This window comes from Atractosteus spatula, chromosome 23 (assembly GCF_055471065.1).
Source record: "Atractosteus spatula isolate fAtrSpa1 chromosome 23, fAtrSpa1.hap1, whole genome shotgun sequence".
Classification (NCBI taxonomy): domain Eukaryota; kingdom Metazoa; phylum Chordata; class Actinopteri; order Semionotiformes; family Lepisosteidae; genus Atractosteus; species Atractosteus spatula.
In genome coordinates, this window is record NC_142728.1 from 9610693 (window position 1) to 9633246 (window position 22554).

The 22554-nt window shown below is 38.8% G+C and overlaps 1 protein-coding gene and 1 non-coding gene across 3 annotated transcripts; one reads left to right on the top strand and one right to left on the bottom strand.

The window, feature by feature from the left end:
• Positions 1 to 186: 186 nt before the first annotated feature.
• On the bottom strand, positions 187 to 13129 carry LOC148816147 (uncharacterized). Of its 2 annotated transcripts, XM_088940780.1 has the most exons (11): positions 13067 to 13128; positions 11957 to 12199; positions 11732 to 11850; positions 10424 to 10571; positions 9612 to 9774; positions 8290 to 8497; positions 7619 to 7812; positions 3855 to 3939; positions 3162 to 3359; positions 2841 to 3020; positions 187 to 2452 (listed from the first exon to the last, which is right to left on the bottom strand). In XM_088940780.1, exons 1-10 carry the CDS (start codon positions 13072 to 13074, stop codon positions 2890 to 2892), a joined length of 1497 nt encoding a protein of 498 aa, XP_088796906.1. In that variant the 5' UTR covers positions 13075 to 13128; the 3' UTR covers positions 187 to 2452; positions 2841 to 2889. The 2 variants fall into 2 exon arrangements, with proteins under 2 accessions (XP_088796906.1, XP_088796905.1); XM_088940779.1 differs by having other exon boundaries at positions 187 to 3020; positions 13067 to 13129.
• A 311-nt stretch (positions 13130 to 13440) lies between these two features.
• On the top strand, positions 13441 to 13568 carry LOC148816148 (U6atac minor spliceosomal RNA). Its single transcript, XR_016086018.1, has one exon. It is a non-coding gene; the product is annotated as a U6atac minor spliceosomal RNA (small nuclear RNA).
• The last annotated feature ends 8986 nt before the right edge of the window (positions 13569 to 22554 follow it).

The window sequence follows — 22554 nt, forward strand, 5'->3', positions numbered from 1 at the left end:
AAAATTACTTCATAGTACCATTAAAATAAAATTAAAGAATCTAGACTATTTCTTAGTCTTACAGAGATGTGTTCACTGGTTTTAACAGGGTTATCATAGGTCCATCCAAAAGACAAAGTAGAAGAAAAAAAGTGCTACATTTAAAAACCACACAAACAAATATTCAATAACCTGAAGTACTCCACAATTTTAAACATTTTTAATCTTGGATGGATAGATACTTTATTGATCCCGTGAGGGAAACTGCAGTGCAACAGCAGCTTTACACAGACAACACAGCCACAGTGTAATGAATGATACAATAATAATAATAGTACAATACATACAATACAATCAGTACAGTGAGGGGTGCACTAAAAGAGTTACTCACAGTCCAGACACACAAAGAACAAACTAGAACAGAACAGTACGCAGAAAAATCGTATCACACATATGAATGTAAATATAGATATAGATATAAATATTAATGTATTGCTTATACATAAATGTATTGCACGGGTCCCTGGCATACAGTGGTGTGAAAAAGTGTTTGCCCCCTTCCTGATTTCTTATTTTTTTGCATGTTTGTCACACTGAAATGTTTCAGATCATCAAACAAATTGAAATATTAGACAAAGATAACACAAGTAAACACAAAATGCAGTTTTTAAATGAAGGTTTTTATTAAGGGAAAAAAAATCCAAACCTACATGGCCCTGTGTGAAAAAGTGATTGCCCCCCCTGTTAAAACATAAATCAACTGTGGTTTATCACATCTTTGGAAAGCTGAGTTCAATTTCTCTAGCCACACCCAGGCCTGATTACTGCCACACCTGTTCTCAATCAAGAAATCACTTAAATAGGACCTGCCTGACAAAGTGAAGTAGACCAAAAGATCCTCAAAAGCTAGACATCATGCTGCGATCCAAACAAATTCAGGAACAAATGAGAAACAGATTAATTGAGATTTATCAGTCTGGAAAAGGTTATAAAGCCATTTCTAAAGCTTTGGGACTCCAGCGAACCACAGTGAGAGCCATTATCCACAAATGGCAAAAACATGGAACAGTGGTGAACCTTCCCAGGAGTGGCCGGCCGACCAAAATTACCCCAAGAGCGCAGCGACAACACATCCAAGAGGTCACAAAAAACCCCACAACAACATCCAAAGAACTGCAGGCTTCACTTGCCTCAGTTAAGGTCAGTGTTCATGACTCCACCATAAGAAAGAGACTGGGCAAAAATGGCCTGCATGGCAGAGTTCCAAGACGAAAACCACTGCTGAGCAAAAAGAACATAAAGGCTCGTCTCAGTTATGCCAGAAAACATCTCGATGATCCCCAAGACTTTTGGGAAAATACTCTGAGGACTGACGAGACAAAAGTTGAACTTTTTGGAAGGTGTGTGTCCCATTACATCTGGCGTAAAAGTAACACAGCATTTCAGAAAAGGAACATCATACCAACAGTAAAATATGGTGGTGGTAGTGTGATGGTCTGGGGCTGTTTTGCTGCTTCAGGACCTGGAAGACTTGCTGTGGTAAATGGAACCATGAATTCTGCTGTCTACCAAAAAATCCTGAAGGACAATGTCCGGCCATCTGTTCGTGACCTCAAGCTGAAGCGCACTTGGGTTCTGCAGCAGGACAATGATCCAAAACACACCAGCAAGTCCACCTCTGAATGGCTTAAGAAAAACAAAATGAAGACTTTGGAGTGGCCTAGTCAAAGTCCTGACCTGAATCCGATTGAGATGTTGTGGCATAACCTTAAAAAAGCGGTTAAGGCTCGAAAACCCTCCAATGTGGCTGAATTACAATAATTCTGCAAAGATGAGTGGGCCAAAATTCCTCCACAGCGCTGTAGAAGACTCATTGCCAGTTATCGCAAACACTTGATTGCAGTTGTTGCTGCTAAGGGTGGCCCAACCAGTTATTAGGTTTAGGGGGCAATCTATTTTTTAACACAGGGCCATGTAGGTTTGGATTTTTTTTTCCCTTAATAATAAAAACCTTCATTTAAAAACTGCATTTTGTGTTTACTTGTGTTATCTTTGTCTAATATTTCAATTTGTTTGATGATCTGAAATATTTCAGTGTGACAAACATGCAAAAAAATAAGAAATCAGGAAGGGGGCAAACGCTTTTTCACACCACTGTATATTGCACAAAAAACGGTTGTAAACAGGAAAAGAAAGAGAACAGATGTAGCAGTAGATGTGTAGATGTGTTCAGTCCAGAAACAGGTCACTGTCAATGTTGCCTCTGCCCAGATGCAAGGTGGATGCGTTGTACAGTCTTATGGCAGAAGGCAAGAATGACCTCCTGTAGCGCTCCCTGTCGCACCGTGGATGAATCAGTCTATTGCTGAACGTGCTCTTCATTTCTACAAGCCTTCCATGAAAGGAAATTGTTTCCACCAGACTGCTACCTCTCAAATATGTGCAATGCCTCTACTGCAGAAATCATATATCTCTAGAAAATTACCATAGACAGAGAACAGGAATTTGAGAAGCAGTACTGATGCACTGTGAAATTACTGCATGTAATTACTGTTGCACTGGCACACCTGTAATGGCAGAATGGTACTTTCTTTGTCACTATTGCTTTAATGTATTTAAATCACTAAGTGATCCAGGAAAGCAAAGCCTGTGAATATACATTTTTCTTTCACAAATAATTCACTATACAGGTCTCACTAGTATATCATTTAAATCAGGATAGAACATTAAGCACTTGCACAGTAAGTATGTACCAGGAAGCCCCTGTCCTTATTTGGTGGTTAAAGAAAGTGTTACAAAGATGCTACAGTCTTTTAGAAAAACCAAGCATTCTAACCCATATGTCAATCATACCCACCTACCCATAAAGTGTGGATATTATGATTTCTCCTAAAAGAAACCCTCTCAGCCTCATGTACTCTTCTTGTGTTTTTCCTGTGAGTCCTGACTGCTTTCCTGGAGCAGAGGTGTTGATTCCTCACTGGACATCTTCCAGTAGCCTGTCTGTGTCACGCAAAGGGTTAACAGGAACAGGAGCGATGCTTTAAAACAGAAAAGTAGATTATAGTACTGAGATATTTCTGAATTTAATCAGAATGGCTAGCATTTTTCCTACAGGCTTACTAGGTGGGGACACAGCTATATCACAATTTACATAACAGTGTGTAGGATGTAATTTGTACCTGCCACATAAGTTCCAGGGTAAAGGAGAAGCAGAGCAATACGTAAATTGTAAAGTTTGGCCAGTAAGGGCACCAGCAGCGGGGCATTTCCTCCAATGTTGGTGATAATGAAAAGATAGAAAGCCACAGAAGAAGTGCGAACTGCAGAAGGAACTAGCTCCACCAATATGGCTAAAGCAACACCAACCCACATCTCACCTGCAAACAAAATAGGAGAATTATTCATTTCCTTCATCAACACCTTCATCCTTTAAAGAAGGAACAAAATGTAAATACTCTAAGTAAAACATCCTGTACATCATTTGAGGATCAATGGAACCTACTAACCCAGAGCTATCTCACAAATATCTAAAAAAAAATGTTGAGTTGTGTGCAGTTTTTAATATGTGCACTGTTTTTAATCATACAACTATCAACAGAACTCTTTTTTGAAGTCTAAATCAAGATTAATTAAAAATGAATTACCCAAAGGTGGAAACATATACACTACCACTTTTTTTTTGCTGTATAGACTCAGACAATGAACAATTTTCTTAGTCTCACTACCCTGTTACTCAGCATCTGGTTGTTACTAATATAGCAGTGAGTTTAAGCATCAGGGTCCATCAGACCTGCGTTGAATGAGCAAGCAGGGTTCCTGCAATTGTATTTTTTAAATATTTTTTTTCATGTGGAAAACGTTGAGTAGTTTACCTATGATGTTAGCTGGAATGAGCAAGAGGAAGCAATATGGAGGGGGGAGAATTAGAACTCCAATCAAGAAAGGAGCTGCCAAAATCTGGAAATATATTAACACAACACATTTAATTACTTGGATAAATTCACCAATGAACAACTCACTCCAAATACCCCTCTATACTATACTGCTTAAAACAGTATACAAAACCTAAAACCATCTAGTTGGACTTAATACTCCAAATGTATTTGCATTTATCAATAGTTTTTTTTAGAAAACATGTTAAAATAATAAGCAAATAGTAACTTTTTTATTTAATAAGAAGTATAAGCTGTGAATATTTTTAGCAAGTGGGCTATTATGCTAACATAGTTCAGGTGGGTAGCTGCATCAGCATGCGTAGGCTGGAAAGGAACAAGTAATAGGTTTATTCCATGCTGAAAAGAGAAGAAAGAAAACACAACGTTTTGACCTTGGAGCCTTCTTCAGGTGTGAGAAAGACAGGGCAGTAAGCAAAGGTAATGTAGCATAGGAAAACAAAAGCTGGGAGAGAGGATGGGCGGGAGGCAAGAGCAGGGGACAGACAGAGTTGCCAATCAGGTAGTGTGAAGTCAGAAGAGGTGTGAAATGAAACCAACAATGAATAGAGAGAATTTAGAAGAAAATTTGTCTGTCGTTGAGAGAGGGGGAAAGGTGTGATCCTAGCTGCAGGATAATTTTAGTTTCTGTAGTCTTTCTGATGTGGGAGTTAGGAAAACCATCTTTGAGAACACAGACAGAGAGATTAGTGCGATCATGGCCGACAGAGGTGAAATTAGAAACAATAGGCTTGGAGAAATCTTTAATCTTCACACCCCTAACATGTTCTCTGAAACGGTCTCCGAGTCTCCTTCCTGTTTCCCCAATGTAGATGGCTGGGCATTTACTGCAAGAGATATAGTAAATAAGGTTGCTGGAGGTACAAGATGTAATCTGAGTGATCCGGAATTGTCCCGAGGGGCCTTGAATGAGTGTGGTATTAGATATGTACTTGCAGGTGAAACAGCGCTCTTGATGTCTCTCGGACATCTTTAACTCCTCCCTGTCACAGTCCATTGTCCCCACCTGCTTAAAAAAAAACACTATTGTTCTACTCCCGAAAAAGGCAAAACGCCCAGTAGCATTAACATCTGTGGTGATGAAATGCCTGGAGAAGCTGGTGTTGTCACACATCAGTTCACCTACCAGAACAACAGATCAGTTGATGATGCTGTCTCCCTGGCTCTACATACAGCCTTGCAACACCTGGACACTAAGAGCTCGTATGTGAGAATGCTGTTTGTGGACTACAGTTCAGCATTCAATTCCATCATACCCAGTCAACTGGTGACAAAGCTCAGGGGATTAGGTCTGTGCAACTCTGTCTGCAACTGGCTGCTGGACTTCCTAATCGAGAGACCACAGGTGGTGCAGATAGGTAATAAAACATCAACACCATTCACCCTGAGCACTGGAACCCCACAAGGCTGCTGTTTGAGTCCAAGGTTGTACTCCCTGTTCACTCACGACTGCACAGCAAGACACAGCAACAACCGCATCATTAAGTTTACAGATGACACCACTATAATAGGCCTGATCAGCGATGATGATGAGTCCACTTACAGGGATGAAGTCGTACAGCTGCTTAGGTGGTGTCATAGCAATAACCTGGACGTAATAAAAACGAAAGAGCTAATAGTGGACTTTCGGAGACACAGGCCACACACTCACAGCCCACTCAGTATTGATGGAACAGAAGTGGAAACAGTCACCAGCTTTAGGTTTTTGGGAATTCACATTTCTACTGATCTAACCTGGACTGTGCACATGGACTCTATCTTGAAGAAGGCTCAGCAACGCCTTTATTTCTTGAGGTGCCTCAAACGATGGGGGGATGCCAGTACCTGTTTTGGTGAACTTCTACCGCTGCACCATTGAGAGCATCCTCACCAACGGGATCGCCTCTTCTCGAGAAAGAAAGGCACTGCAGAGAATGGTGAATGTGGCCCAGAAGATCATCAGCTGTGGTCTCACCGAGATTAAACAGCTCTATGAGGACCGCTGCTGTGGTAGAATTCTGGCCATCACAGAGGACAATCACCACCCCGGGCATGAGGTCTTCACCCCACTGCCCTCAGGCAAGAGATACAAAAGCATTAGAGCACATGGCGGCACCGACACAGTCATCAATGTATCACTTGTAGAAGTCAGGGAAAAGGCCAGTGTAGGAAGCAAAAAAGCGTTCTTCTACCCAGCTAACAAAAATATCGGCATAGCTGGGTCCCATTCTGGTGCCCATGGCGACTCCACTAACCTGTTGATAAAAACCTTTTTTATTAACAACCTCTAATGACCAGCTTGACCACTTTCTGCATCATTTCACCAACTTCCACTCGTCCCTCAAATATACAGTTAACATATTTTCCACTACTCTTCCGTTTCTAGACATCAACTTCTCCATTAACTACTCCCGACTCTCTACTTCGGTCTATTACAAACCCACTGTTTCACACAGCTATGTCCTGTATAGCTCATTTCACCCCAAACACACTAAAAACTCTCTCCCTTTTTCACAGTTCCTTCGGCTACGACAACTCTGCAGCGACAACATCGATTTCCAGAACCAAGCCCTCAAAATGTACTTTTTTTCCCCATCAACATAGGATACCTTAACAGTGTTACTGACAGGGCCCTTGCCTGAGCCAAAAATACCCCTCAGACCATCAACTCGAGCAGGAACTCCCTCCGTAACAGCTGCATTCCTTTGGTGCTTCCCTACCACCCCAACACACTTTCTATCCCCAGGACTATTAACGACAACTTTTCCATCTTACAGGATGATCCCTCCATTGGGGCCCTCTTTTCTCACCACCCCATCATCTCATATCGTCAACCACCTAATCTGCGTAACCTTCTTGTTCACAGCTTCCTTGACCGCCCTCAGCAACCATCCACACCAGGCACTTTCCCTTGGAACAGAGCTCGCTGTATCACTTGCATGTACGTATCTAACACCACACTCATTCAAGGCCCCTCGGGACAATTCCGGATCACTCAGATGACATCCTGTACCTCCAGCAACCTTATTTACTGTATCTCTTGCAGTAAATGCCCAGCCATCTACATTGGGGAAAGAGGAAGGAGACTCGGAGACTGTTTCAGAGAACATGTTAGGGCTGTGAAGATTAAAGATTTTACCAAGCCTATTGTTTCTCATTTCACCTCTGACAGCTATGATCACACTAATCTCTCCATCTGTGTTCTCAAATATGGTTTTCCTAACTTCCACATCAGAAAGACTACAGAAACTAAAATTATCCTGCAGCTAGGATCACACCTTTCCCCCTCTCTCAACGACAGACAAATTTTCTTCTAAATTCTCTCTATTCATTGTTGGTTTCATTTCACACCTCTCTTCACCAATCCTGACTTCACAATACCTGATTGGCCACGCTGTCTGTCCCCTGCTCCCGCCTCCCGCCCCTCCTCTCTCCCAGCTTTTGTTCTCCTATGCTACATTACCTTTGCTTACTGCCCTGTCTTTCTCACACCTGAATACGACTCCATGGCCAAAATGTTGTGTTTTCTTTCTTCTATTTGCAGCATGGAATAAACTTATTATGTTAACATTACTGTAATTCAGTGGCATGTTAACTTGGGTTCTGATATTTGTACTTCAACTCAAAACCATGTGTGACAAGAAAAAATCTGAGTTTCAGAAAACGTTTTTTTTTTAAGGCAACACCTTACAAAAAAGATTTACCTGACTGACAACCAAAACCCATATTCTGGCAGTAAGTCCTCTCTTCCTTACAATTCGGTCAGAAATGAATCCACCAAACACAACACCGAAACTCCCTCCAACCAATGGGATCCATGACAACCAACGCCCAACATCCTCATTGGGAAAATAGAGGTTGAAGTAGTTTTGGGCATTGTAGGCCCACACATAGCCACCTGGGGAAGAATAATCAAGTCTGTTGTTTCTTTAAAATACAGCCACAAGCAATCTGTGAAACAATCTTCTTTTTTCAAACGATGTACGATGAGGTAGACAACTCCAGTCAAGGAACACTGCAATGCAGCAGGTCTGACACGTGTGAAGGCCTCCAAAAATATAATCAAATATATCAATTAAGTGGTTTGTGTACAATTCCAGGATAGGAATTGTGCACCCCTGCTCTAATAACTCTCTCTACCATGCCCAGAAACCTCTCACCTCATTGTTATTTTCATTCTTTCTGTGTGTTTTCTCCAACCGGTATTCATTCACCTCTTCCAATCCAATCTCTCCTCTTGCTCCCCTACACCACTCCTGCCTCCTCCTGTTCCCACTGGCAACCTCTGGCTCAGCTTATCTTGAGTTTAAAGGTTTAGCAAAATGGTGACATTTGTTGTAATAAAGATAAAATAAAATCAGAAACTGCAATATACCTGCATTCCTGACAGAGCCGGCCAGGCAGAGGAGCGGCAGAGAAAGGCTGCAGAATGGCTGCAGTATAGGGGTCAGTCGCTGATACAAGGATAAGCTGCCTCCATCTTGTACCCCCTGCTTATAAGGAGGCTCTTTCACTGATACGAACACCAGCAGGCTCAGTACAAACCCTGGGAACCCACAAACCAAGAAGGCAAAGCGCCAGCCCTAGAATAGAAGAAGTGCAATGTCAGTATATCTTGGAAAATGGTAAATCTAATCAGGAACACCACAGGCAAGAAAATCTGCAGAAGCTTTTCTTTTAATATTTTCCACTCTCAAGCATCATGGCAAGATTTCTGCTGGGAGAGGTGTCAGCAGGACCAGTGGGGGGCTCTCACCCTGCGGTCTGTGTGAGTCCTAATGTCCCTGTCACTATAATGGGGCACTATACTGTAAAAAGGTGCCGTCCTTCGGATGAGATGTAAAACCAAGGTCCTGACTCTCTGTGGTCATTAAAAAGTGTACAGGTGTTACCATGGTGTCCTGGCCAAGTTTCCCATTGGCCTTTACCAGTCACGGCCTCTAATAATCCCCATCTACAGTATGAAATGGCTTCATCACTTTGTTCTCTTCCCCACTGATAGCTGATGTGTGGTGAGCGTACTAATGCACTATGGCTGCCATCACATCATCCAGGTGGGGCTGCACATTGGTGGTGGAGAGGAGTCCCCATTACCTGTGAAGCGCTTTGTGTGGAGTGTGGGAAAATAATTGGAGTGGAGTAATAATTCCCGACACCAGAAAAGGGTGTCAGGAATTATTACTTATCCCCGTCACAAAAAGATTCAAAATGAAAACCCCTTGAAAGATAGAAACCATTAAATGATTTTCTTAGTTTGTGACAGAATACTCAAAAGATTCAAAAGCTGATGAGTTCATGATTTTTTTTTAGATGTGTGTGTGTGTGTAGTGCATGCAATGGGTCTCTGATCAGACATACAGTACAGCACATACAATATTAAAGAAGAGAAAAATACAAATTTAAATGAGAAGACAAGAAAAACACAATCACATGCATATGTAAACATTAACCTTACATTTGGCAAACAGAATTGTAAAATAGATGCTCACAGGAGGATAAAGTCTGAAGGGGAAGAGCTCAGTTTGTACAGCAGAGGGAAAGAAACTAAGGATAAAGCGGGTGGTTCTTGAAAGGGGCGATTTAAAGACATTGACAAGTTACTGATAAATGGAGAACATCAGTAACAGAACAGGAGAGAATCTACATCAGAATGACAATCGTATCCCATAACATTATTTGGGAAGATCAGAATCTTACCAGTCCCAGAATGTCGGCTCTAGTGATGTAGTTTCCAACTGCGAATGCAAGGCTGTATCCAATGTAGATCCCCCAGTTATAAAAACCCATTGCTGAACCCCTTGCAGACTCGGGGAAATAATCTGTGATCAAGCTGGTAGCAAAAGGGGTGCAGCCAGCTTCCCTAAACACAGAGCATCCCAAAAGGCAAATATACCATGTAAACAACTTCATGAAAAAAATAAATGATTAAAATAAAGCCTAAGGCCTGATAATTTGAGTTAATACCTATTTCCTAATAGTGGCGTTTTAGTGTTTCTATATTTTTAAAACATTTTTCAATGTCTTTTATCATAATGTAATATATCACACCTTGTATCTTTAAAAATGAGCGCAATTTCTTTTTACTACTATTAATTTCTAACATTGTAGCATTTGTTTTTGAGTTGCAGCTGGCAGGCTTTATAGTGCTTGAAGCAACAGCAACTGCATCACATTGACAAAATTTTTTTTCTGTCTTTTCAAATGGGTATAAACAAATGATCTGACTTAACACCTGATTTGTAAGTGAGAAGTGAGGGCTAATGTAGGAATAAAATGAAGCTGTTTACCATGAAATCTGTACTAGTAAGAGTGATGGTGAGAGCTCTTTATGTTTTATGTCTGCATAAACAACTGACATTACCCCCAAGGACAAGATGAACAGAGGGTTTTCATTATGCAAGGGGTAGGTTAGCCGATCCCTACAGGCATTGAAACGTCAGCATGTTATTTTACCCTTCATTTCCATCAGACTAACCTTAACTATATGAATGTTGACAAAACAGAATTACCCAATTCCCTGTCCAAATCGTAAAACCAAGAGATGCCAATATTCTGTGACAAACCCCATCAGGAAAGTCATGAGACTCCAGAACAGCAAACTTAAAGCCAAGAGATTCTTTCGATTGGCAGAATCAGCTAAGAATCCAATAAAAAACCCTGTGTGAATGAGAAACATAATGTCATTTGAATGGTGCCTGCAATACATATTCTGTTCATTAGGAAACAAAGTTTGTCAAATACTTCAAACTGAATGTTATACAAAAACTAACATTGCTACACTATCCTACGTTCCATCCTGCTATGTGCTTAATGGACCCTGTATAACTATTACAAATCCATTCTAAATTGAAACTTACATTTTCTGTCTTAGAGCATTATTTGAAAACAAATAACCCCTTACCGAAATAAGGAGCATAAGTATTTTGAATAAAATTGTGCGTACCTTATGTAAAATCAAGTCAATCATCAAATTAAACCAAACAAACAATAAAATTACAATGCATGTCTTTCAAATACCAAGAGATGGTATCTAAAACAATAGTGGTTCCATGTAAAATACATTAAGGTTAATGTCCCTTTAGCTTCAAAAAGACTACTTACAAACCCCCTCTAAGCCTTTTCCCAAAAGAAAAATAAAGAATGAGGTCAGACATTCCCTCTAGGAAAAGGAATTGGTTGAAGCTCTGTCATGAAGGAGCTGCTAATCTAGTTCAGTGCTCTTAATCTGCTTTGAAAATGTGTAGATTCATATTTGGTGCAATTCATTTCAAACATAATGAGCATCAACTAGCTTATAAATCTATTTTTACATTAGTAAATACATTTACATACGTACTTGGGATAACACCATGGAAAAAGAAACACAAAACTATCAAATTATAAAAAGTTTCTTTCTGCCAAAAGTGAAATTTTGTTTTAGTAAAGTGAAGATAATTTTTTCACAGTTAGAAAGCTTGGCTTTAGTCTTGCACAGATAATAAGTGAATTAGATTAGTGCTCAATTCAGCATTCAGTGAAAACTGGCAATGCTGAATGATTAGGCAAATGTGAATTTTTGATTAAACCTATACTGTAAATACGAGACCACAGAAAAAAGATCAAAGCAGGTAGTGAGAGAGATACTCAAGGACTGTGTTCTTTGCTGAAAAAGCTTTTGAGACAGCTTCTTCTGCAAAACTATCACGTTTTACCACCTACTGATTTGGCTATTTATAAAATAAAAAAAATAACATTAACTTTCCTATGTGCTTTGTGGGATACACACACTGAAAAGTAGGTAAAGGAATAGGGTGTTCAACCCAGAGGCTTATACTAACCCATAAATGTATAGATGAGGATAAAAATAGGCCCAGCCATAATCTGGTATTCCCATCCATTGCCATTGTAGTCCCACTTACAATATGGAGTCCTATTTGAGTTCAACAAGGAGCCACATCTGAGAAAATGGATAAAAACAGGAAATCAAGAAATAGGACAACAAGCATCTTGCATCTGGTAAATAGTATGTCCTTCGACATGCAGATGTAAGTGAGAAATCTTACTTCTTCTCAGTGCTGGCATTGTTGCATGACTCCGGTCCAGGCAGCACAGTTTGGTTGGGCAAACAGCTCTTGTCCCCAAAACGAATCTCCTGTGTCAAAGGTAGGATGACTACGGCCAGAATGTAGCGATCTAGCTGATTCAGCAAATATGTAGCCAACAACAAACATAACACATAGACAGGATATCCTCCGATTTTGCAGAAATCCAGCATGGCCACAGCTTGAGATACTCTGAGGCAATCCCTTTAATAACAAACATACATTAAAGATGTGGCATTAAAAGAACTGATTCAGTTCTAGCATGTTGAACAAAGTTCATGATACGATTGTTTTAAAAAAACGTCGTTTTACATTTTTACATCATCACGTGGTAGACAATAATTCTAATTTTCTATTAAATCAAAATGCATCATTAACGTCACTGGAATCAGTGAATAAAACAAATATAAGGTACACACATGAAAAATAATCGGTTACTTTAGCAATATATAAATTAATAGTTTTTGTTTAAATTGAGTAAATAACAATATTTTATAATGTTTGGATTATTTCACACACACCCAATACGGTATACATCCGATTTCTGTAAAGTAATAAATTCTACACTCTGTATAACTGCGCAAATTCATTTTAAAACTAAGATTATGTAATCCCTTAACCGACGTCAAAACAACAATCTCAAAAGTAATCAGGTATAACTATCTTATTTTCTAATTTGATTTAATTAAAAAACTAAACAATACCTATAACACAGCCCATCTTATAAAAACACAAGTGAAAGTAAAACTAATCCAAATTACAATCATAGTTTTTCGTTCCATTGTCAAGGTACTATATTTAGCAAAATAAGGCCATACTTGACTTGACTGCGGTACAAATAAACATGTTAACTGAAACGTTTAGATAAAATATTCTAATCGTTCTACCACCTACTGATTTGGCTATTTACAAACACCTATATACCAAAACGTACGATGCCGCAGAGTCATCCTCTTAAACATCAGTATTTATAAACCTTTTACCTTTAAATTACAGACATGCATAAAAGCTAAAACATTCAAGTATTTCACGGACATTGGTTACAAAGATAAATAAAATAACTTTATATACCTAAACATATATACACCATCACCTAAACACGTTTGCTTTCTTTCCAGGCTTTTACAAACTCGCAGTACTTCCTGGAAGATGTGCGCAAAATCCACAACAAAATCTGTACGATGATTGGTCGATAGGCGTGTAATATGCAAATCTGAAGTAACTCAGTTAGTGTTACGAAAGAAGTAATATAAAATGCTGTTTTATTTTATAAGAAATAAATTATAAATTCACATTTATAAAAGTGAGAAATCTATTTTCTAACAACTGTGGATAGTATATGTACAAACATAAAATTATCAAGAAAGCAAGAAAACACTCTCCCTAGACTTGGAGAATTCAACATTTCTAACCTATATATAGAAGCTTGTGAACATAAGAATAATGTGTTGTATGAAAGGAGAGAAGGTTAGCACTCCCCTTGACAAGGATGGAAGAGGTCCTAGTGGCCTACAACACACATACGGTTAAGGCACTGCCACCTACTTCGTGGCATCTCTAACCATGTTTTTTCATCATAAATAGTATTAGTCATTTTGACATAAAAAATAACGCATGGATTATATTGTCACTATACATTTTTTTTTTTAGATTTAACCACCATAAGCAAGAGATTTCTACTGTATATGTAAGATATTTTTTACTGTGCACTGTACATAAAAAGATGGACATTGGGGTTGAACGTACCACAAAACACCATGCCACTTTTGCTCTGGAAAATAAACTGCATTTAAAAAATGTGAATACAAACTCCAATCATTTGCAATATACCTTCTATAATTCTTCATCCCACAATGTGAAAGTAGGACAATGAATTTATACAGTTACAGATTCAATGCAAACAAACATTTTTTTTTATTTCACATTCACAACCAAATTATTTAAAGACATCATTTTTCCTTGACAAATTAGACAAACCCTCTCTATCTGTTCAGGGACATGGAAACAGAAAGCTAATTAATATTTAAGCAACAGAAATTACACTGGGCTACCAAATCAGAATGAATTATGTCCTTGTTTAGTTATGTGATTATTATGTAAATATACAGTACGCAGTTTTCATTCTCATGTGTGGATTATCCTTGCCCATATCAATTTTTTACTTTTTTTATTGTGATCCAAAAACATTAACTTCTTTTGTTTCTCATTATAATTAGCATAATTATGTTAATTATAATTAGCATCAGCTGTAGCACAAATAGTTACTTCTAAAAAAAAGCATTTGAGCGGCATACCAACTGACCTATTGGTGAATTTTTCTGGTGTCTTTTGCATCTAAATAAATATGGCATTTTGAATCTTTGTTGAATGTTTGTTCTTTTAAAGTAATCTGTCCATGTCATACGGAAGGAATTCATTTATTAAAGTTCCGTTTTTAAGATAATTTAAAATGTAGTATAATTATTGTCTGGGGTATTTGTATGTTACTGTTGCTTTTTACAGATTCCATAACCTTGCAGCAAATCTAAGCAATTTGATTTGCTTACTGAGAATGAGGTGTAAGTCACAATACAACCATCAGAGAGCAGTCATGCTCCATTGAACTAACACACCATCTGCTCTATATAAATGAGGCAGATTTCTACTCTGGTCTTTTTCCTATCCAAACAATTCCTTGGCAAAGGGCACAGTGTGAAAGCTTTAAAAGCAGTACTGTATGCAAAGAAGAAAAGAGGGTTCATTAAAGTATTTTCTGGGCAACTGGTATGCTATTAAAAGTACTTTGTTTTCTTTGTTAATTCAACCCTTTCTTCACAACACCTGTCTATCTCTGCATTTAGAGGTTACAATATATTTTGAAAACATTTAAAGAAATTATAATACATTTCCTTCACTGTCCCCCTTTTAAATATGCACTAATGTAAGAATGTTGCTCTAAAATTACAGGGAGAACCAAAAGAAAAAAATAAAAACAATTCAACACCCTCTGTTCTTTGTTGTATAAACTTGCTACAGTTACAGTGTTTCTGAGAAATAACACTGGAGCCATTATTTGTTTCCATATCATCTAACTACTGTACATTTCATCTTTCTGGCACAGACGTCCAAATCTCCAGCTGATTGCAAAAGCAGATAGAGGGAATTCTCATGGAAAAATACACCGGATCCCATCACTGCCATAAAGCCAGGGACATGTCAAAATATCAAAGCTTTTGTATAGTATGTGCCTGCTTCCAAAATAACCTGTCAGTGCCTATTGAATATCAGATGGACCTCATACAACACTACAGCTCTGATTTAAACAAAGTCGCATGTTTAAGACCATTTCAAACATTCATTACAGTACAAAGACCTTCTGTTTTACCCCCCAACACCACAGAGATACATACTGTACCTTCTTTAAGTACTAAGCATTGTGAAGAACCATATAGATAGAAATATAAAGGTCATATTTATATTTATGCCTTAATATGCAAACAATAAAACATTAAAGTCTGTCATTGTATAAACTTGTATTGAACTGCATAAATGAGATTACCCCCACATACTTCAGTAAGAACAATTGGATTTCATTGTATCTATAACTGGTTTGCTACAAAATGTAGCTATGGCCTGTTTACTGGAGCTGGTGAATATAAGATATGAACATGAATATTAAAATGTAGAACATTGTTAAAATGATACGGTGTTATTGTGAGATGAACAGATCACACGTCTGCAGACATGATCTTTGTGATGTAAGGATGCCACTGCTGTGTGACACTCTTACCTCATTACTCAACAGCAGTAATAAGGTTTGAATATATGATACAATAAATCTGTGGCATCTTTCTGAGTACTGTTTCAGAATTTAATTGATACAGCAAGGAAACAAATAGATTTTTTTAAAACAGATTTTTTTAATGTTTAATTTGCCATTATGTGCAGTATTATATATAGTAATTTGTAATTGATTGTTCATTTACAGAAATGTATACCAGTTTACAACTAAGCAGTACAGTACAGTATGTACTGTAGTCGTTACATTTGGTACTACATAAACTGGGCTGCCCAGTGGTGAAGGACAACTCAAAGGTTCCCAACTCAAGTACCAGCTGCATCACTGACTAAATGTGGGCTATCCTGCTCAAGCTCCAACGTTATGATGAGATCCTGTTGTAAATGATTCTGTAACAACATGTGTTGTACTTTTTAAAATGAGTCAACTGCAAATGAGATAATGGAGCTAATAGTGCACGATGAGGTGAGTGCAACACTGCTACAATTGGAGAAGGCCCATTTCATTGAGGTCTGTCTGTATTTAAAAGGCTCAGAACAAGGTGATGGGGACTTTGCCTAAAAATAAAAACGTACTCTAGTTAGGATGGCTGAGGAAATACATTGGAGGAGATGGAGGGTAGTCAGGAGGAGTGCGATATCTGTGACTGTCTTAAAGACATCTTGTCCTTCATTGGAGAAATAAGGCAAAGTGCCTCAAATCTGAAATAATCTCAGGATGAACTACCATTATGGATGATCTAAAAGAGAAATAGCTCCAACTCCAGCAGTCACAAGAAGAAGCCTGTAAGGATTTAGAAGATAACATCAAGGCCCTAAGTAAAAAGGGATCAAACCTCAATAGTGAGAGAAAGGGAGAGGAAATACAGTAAATCTTCCAACTGTAGTGCCTGAAGCGACCCTCTTAAGAGAATTCGGAATCTGTGGACAGATTGGGGAAGGAGCACAAAATAATAAGCTGTTCTATACAAGTCTGGGTCACCACATTGATGCAGGACTTTGGTACGGACATTCAGAACCTGAAGTTATTGAGGCAGTAATTTAAGCAGTCAGTCCTGGGCTTCATCTAAGAGATATGTTAAGAACCATTCTCAAGGCATACTACTGGGAAGACAGTTCATCAGATTTATACTACAAGCTGATGCATATCTCTCAAGATTCTAAAGAGTCAGCACAAAGCTTTATAACCAGAGTGATTGAGCTAAAATAAAAACTGTTATGGAAGTTAACTGACAAAGATGTGGCTGAACATTAAAGTAAAGATTTTATTCAGTTAAAAAATTCCTCCATTCAATTGAAACTGATTTTTGAATGAAGCTATAAAGTTTCAGATGAAGACTTACTTGAATAACATTGCAGTCACAGACAAAGTGCTGGTTGAAAAGGTGAATGAGGCTGCAAATCCCAAAGGAGAGAGACAACAAAAATTAAAGAAAGCGATTTCTGGGAGCTCCTCCAACCAAAGTAGGCCTCCCCTGTAGCAGCAAAATGATGCGACTGAGAAATTCAGAGAGAATTAAAGTGCATTGCTATGAGCTTACCCAAGTCACCTATAAGCTGATTGAGGATCTCAGACCAGAAGTTGGAGAAATCCAAAAAGTATTCCTTGAATCCAACAATCAACCTTGAGAGAGGGAACTGGAAATCCAGGCATATGTAAGTTTGAAGAGTTGTAAACGTTGCCAGGAGACGAAAGCAGGAGAGACATATAACCATTGTTATTGTTGTGGACAATTTGGATACCTTTCTCAGGAATGCTGGATGAGAAGGCAAACAGCGGTGAACAGGCTGGATGAGAGGGCAAACTGTCAAGACGGAACCCCAAGTAGCCCCAAACGATAACCCTAACCTAGCTACACCAAAGAGAGGAGCAATAAATGGTAACTAAGTCCCCTTTGTCATCTGAACCAAAATATTGTCTTCTTACCAAATTGCAAAAACTGTGTTCTCCAACACTACCTCTGTGAATTACTTACCACAATGATGTCACGCTAAATTATTAAATCTAATTGGAAGGCGGTGCCTTGTTTGTTGCCAACTTGACCAAGCAAGTCCTGTAGGATACTGGGGCCCAGGCCAGCATAGTAAATGAGACTTTGAGGAAACAATGTCTTCCCCACACCAAAGTTCAATCAATTGAGGAGGCCCTGGGACCTGGGACTCTGACAGGACTTGTTGCCAATGAAATAGAAATTCCCTTCCTTGGCTGGATTGAAGTAAAGTTTCAATTGGGCAGTGATTTCTCTCTGGGAAGAGACGCTGATAGCTCCAATTTTACTATAATTGGCCAAAATGTTGCTGAGGATCCAGTTATGGGCTTTAATGTAATAGAAGAAATTGTGAATGCAGGGAATGTGACAACAGGCACAAAGTCAGATGGTCAGATGGTAAGCTCTGCCTTCTTAATAACAGCAAAGACAACAGAATCTCTGTTAAAGCCCTTACAGACTTCTGACATAAACCACAATATAGGGATTGTAAGAATGGGGCAGAAATGGAAAGTCACAATGGACAAGATAACCACCGTCTGTGGCTGCGTACATATGGGAGATATATTTACAGGCCAAGAAATTATTTTTGTCCCTAATTAACTGCTTTCATTGTCAGAAAGCCTTCTGTTAAATGAAGTACTGGTAACTCTGCGGAAGGGGAATTTGTATGTGCCCATCCCCCTAGCAAACACCACCAATAATGGCATCACTCATGATCAGCACATAATTAGGCCATCTCCAAACAACAGAAGCAGTATATCCAGCCGCAGTGCAACCTATAGACAGTCAGGAGCAAAAGGAGGAGCATAAATACAATCATTCTTGTTGTATATCTGCACCCCAGAAAAAAAAATGAAAGGAAAAGATGCCTTGTCATGCTGTGAAGACAAATGTCAACAGAAATGGAACCCTCTCTTTAGTGCATTTGGATCACTTAAACCATATTCAAGAACATGTGTAAGGCAGTTATTGAGGAATGAGTAACATGCTTTTGCCTTTGATGACAACGATGTTGGTTGTATTCCATCCTTTAACATGCATATCAAACTTAAAGATATCACACCTTCTCAAAAGAATTATTTGTCAATTCCAAAAACATTTCACCAAGAAGTGAAGGAGTACTTGGAAGATTTACTAAATAGAGGATGGATAATACAGTCCAAGTCACTGTATTTGTCTTTAGTGGTTTGTGTAAGGAAGAAAGATGGAAGCTTGAGACTCTGTTGTGATTACAGAGAGTTAAATAAGAGGTCAGTGCCTGACCACCATCCTTCCCAAGGATTCAGGATATGTTGGATTTCTTAAGAGGCAGCTTGTGGTTTTCAGTCCTTGACCAGGGTAAGGCATATCATCAGGAGTTAATGGACAAGAGAGTCTCCCTTTGACAGCTTTTGTTGTATATACAGACAACAATCCGCTCACCTATGTCCTCAACAGCAACATTAAATCCAACATGCCACACACTACACAGCTCACAGAAAATCACCAAGCAGGTTGGCACAAACACAGGTCACCAAAAACAAAGCTGCCAAGATTGTAGCAGAAACGATTTTCAATGACTTTACTCTCAAATTCCGGTTTCCAAGCAAGGTTCACCATGACACGGGGAAGGAGTTTGAGTATCAGATGATCTCAAGATTGTAAGAACTCTGTGACATCTATGGTTCCCACAAAACTCCATATCATCCCCAAGGAAATGGTCAAGTCGGAAGGTTTAATTGAACACTGTTATCCATGCTGAAGACTCTAACTGAAAAGGAGAAAGCGAACTGGAAAAGTTTCCTGGCAAACCTTGTACATGCTTATAAATGTACTCGTTCTGAAGCCAATGGCTTCTTACTTTATTACCTACTCTTTGGGAGAACTCCAACACTCCCCATTGACCTTCTGCTTAACCTAAAAGTTGATGGGACAGGTGAAACTTACAATGATTATATCACAAACTGGCAAAAGAGAATGAGGGAAGCGTACCAAATTGCATCGAAAACAGAAATAAAGAAGCTGCTAGGAGGAAAGTCTACAACGACAGGAGAGTTCATGGAAATGACTTGCAGCCTGGTGGCCGAGTCCCTTATACGGAATATGAAAGAGAGGGGCGGTCTGGGCAAGATTTGGTCTTACTGGGATGATAGGATTCACATAGTTGTGGGAAGGAAAATCAAAGAGAGTCCCATCTATGAATTGAAACCAGAGAGTGGCAGAGGTAAAAGCTGAGTGATCCACAGGAATCTCTTGCTACCATGTGATCAAGTACCAGTGGGAGGATCTGACTTGACCCCATACAGTACAAAAGCAGAGAGAAACTGCTCTCAGCATTAGAAAAGATAAGCTAATAAGGAACCACAGACTCAACTGGACTCTGACAGTGAATTAGAAGAGGAATACCACCTTATTAGTCTTTTAGAATGGTAAATGCTGGTGACATTTAATATTGAGAGGGAGAGTAATGCACAATGCTAAAAAAACACTTTTTAGTTTAATTGACATTTTATGTTTCTATTAACATTATTTTTGTGTTTGAGAATTGACTACAATTTTACTGAACGATAAGCAGGCAGCAAAAGTGAGGCTGCTTTTCACCCAAGTGCATGAGCCTCGTTTAAACGTATAATCTGATGATAATAATTCCACTTATATAGTGCTTTTCTGGACACTCCACTCAAAGCACTTTACAGGTAGTGGGGACTTCCCTCCACCACCACCAATGTACAGCCCCCACCTGGATGATGCGACGGCAGCCAGAGTGTGCCAGTACGCTCACCACACACCAGCTATCAGTGGGGCGGAAAACAGTAATGAAGACAGTTAATAGATTAGGATTATTAGGAGGCCATGATTGGTAAAGGAAACACCAGGATGGTAAATGACTCCTGGAAAACACCCCAACTCTTTATGAGAAATGCCCTGGGATTTTTAATGACCAAAGAGTCAGGACCTTTTTTATGTCTCATCTCAAGGACAGGGCCTTTTTACTATACCTTTTACAGTATAGTGTCCCTGTCACTATACTGGTGCATTAGGACCCACACAGACCCCAAGGTGAGTGCCCCCTACTGACCCCACTAACATCAAACAGCAAATGTCACACTGGTGAAACACAGTGTCCTTATTATCATTATTAAACACCCTAATTATCAATCTCCGTAAATTTACAGAAACCTAAAAAATGTGTTGTGCCTGAATGAACATGACACTTCATTCCTGAAGTGCAACATACAGTAATTCAGTCTCTACATTAGGTGTCTATTAATTTTTACAAGTTGGAGCCTTCTTCAGGTGTGAGGGGTGAGAATGCTCCACGGCTGAAACGTTGTTTTCCTTCTCTTTTCAGCATGGAATAAACCTATTACTTGTTCCTTTGCAGCCTACGCAGGCTGACGCAGCTACCCATCTGCACTATTAATTCTTACTATCGCTTTAATGATTAAAGTGTCTATTAATTTTGTTATCTTCTTGTAAAGTTCTGTTAGTAAAAACTGCTTTTATAACAACGTCTAAAGAATCTCAGGACTATTGAGGAGCAAATCAAATTCTGGACAATGTGCCTTTCATATAAAAAAGAGACTTCATGTTTCTAATCAACTCAGTTTAGGGAGTTCAGTCAGATTTAGTAGATGGGAATGTAGATATAATACCATATATACAGGTACTGTATGTGTGTCTAATTCTATGACACTTTTACTGCAGTGAGCTTACTTCATCTAAAGATCTTTATTTCTCGATGTCCAAATGAGTGTCTGTCTGTGTACTGTATGTAGTGTCACAACACTATTTGACAGTTGCTATGTAGATTGTGTATTTTTCAGTTAAATAAAATAAATTCTGCTTTTTATTGCCACATAGTGTACTGTAGTGCATTTACGATTGACAGCAAAGGCTAATGGATCTTTACTCATAAGTAACTGGATGTCTAGAACATGCTGATCAGCTTTGTTGTTAAAACTGATTATCAAGTTATTAACAATGGTTAAGAAATAGTGGTAAGTAGTGGTGATATGACTTTAACATCCCCCAGACACAACACAATTGCTTCCACTTTCAGACCCATGTGAAAAATGTAGTGAGCAAGCCATATTACATATGTAACACGGGTGATCTGTGTTATATACGGCGCATTATGTTCATTTTATTTATGGCCCTGTATATATTGCATTTGTAAGGTGATACTGAAAGCACTAAGTAGCTCAATGAAACACCAGAGAGAAAACAAAATGAAAATGTTACAAACAGTAGCACCTGAGTGATTCTGAAACATACTGAAAGTGACTCATTAAAGCATTGAAATATAAAGTTACAAGACTGTTTTCTTTTTGTACAAACAGAAATAATATCATGAATCATTGCTCCTGTTCACATTTTGCAATATTCAAATGACCAACAGGAGTTTTTTTTCTTTTTTGGAATGTAAATTAGATTCTCCCTTGTTTTTGTGCCAAACAAATGGTACAGGACAGATACTCTCAGGAGTGGTTTCGATTCTTTCTACAGTCTTAAAGTAATATTAATAAAATGAGCACAATAAGAGAAGCAGGAAAAAACTGCCACGCTGTGCTAGTGAGATATTCATCCTGCCAAACCATTTCCCTGCTGAGTTAAAAAAACAACTGGAAGGCAAACAGAATGTAAGCTTAAAAAAAGAAAAGACTAGAATCAGCCCATCTGATTTCACTTTGCAAACACAACTGCAATTTAATGCCTTAGAGGGTTAACCGGTCACTGCAGATTCAAACCAGCTTCTATGATGTCAGTGGGAAAATATGAAGAACCGCGAGACGCTGGAGCTAGCAGCGA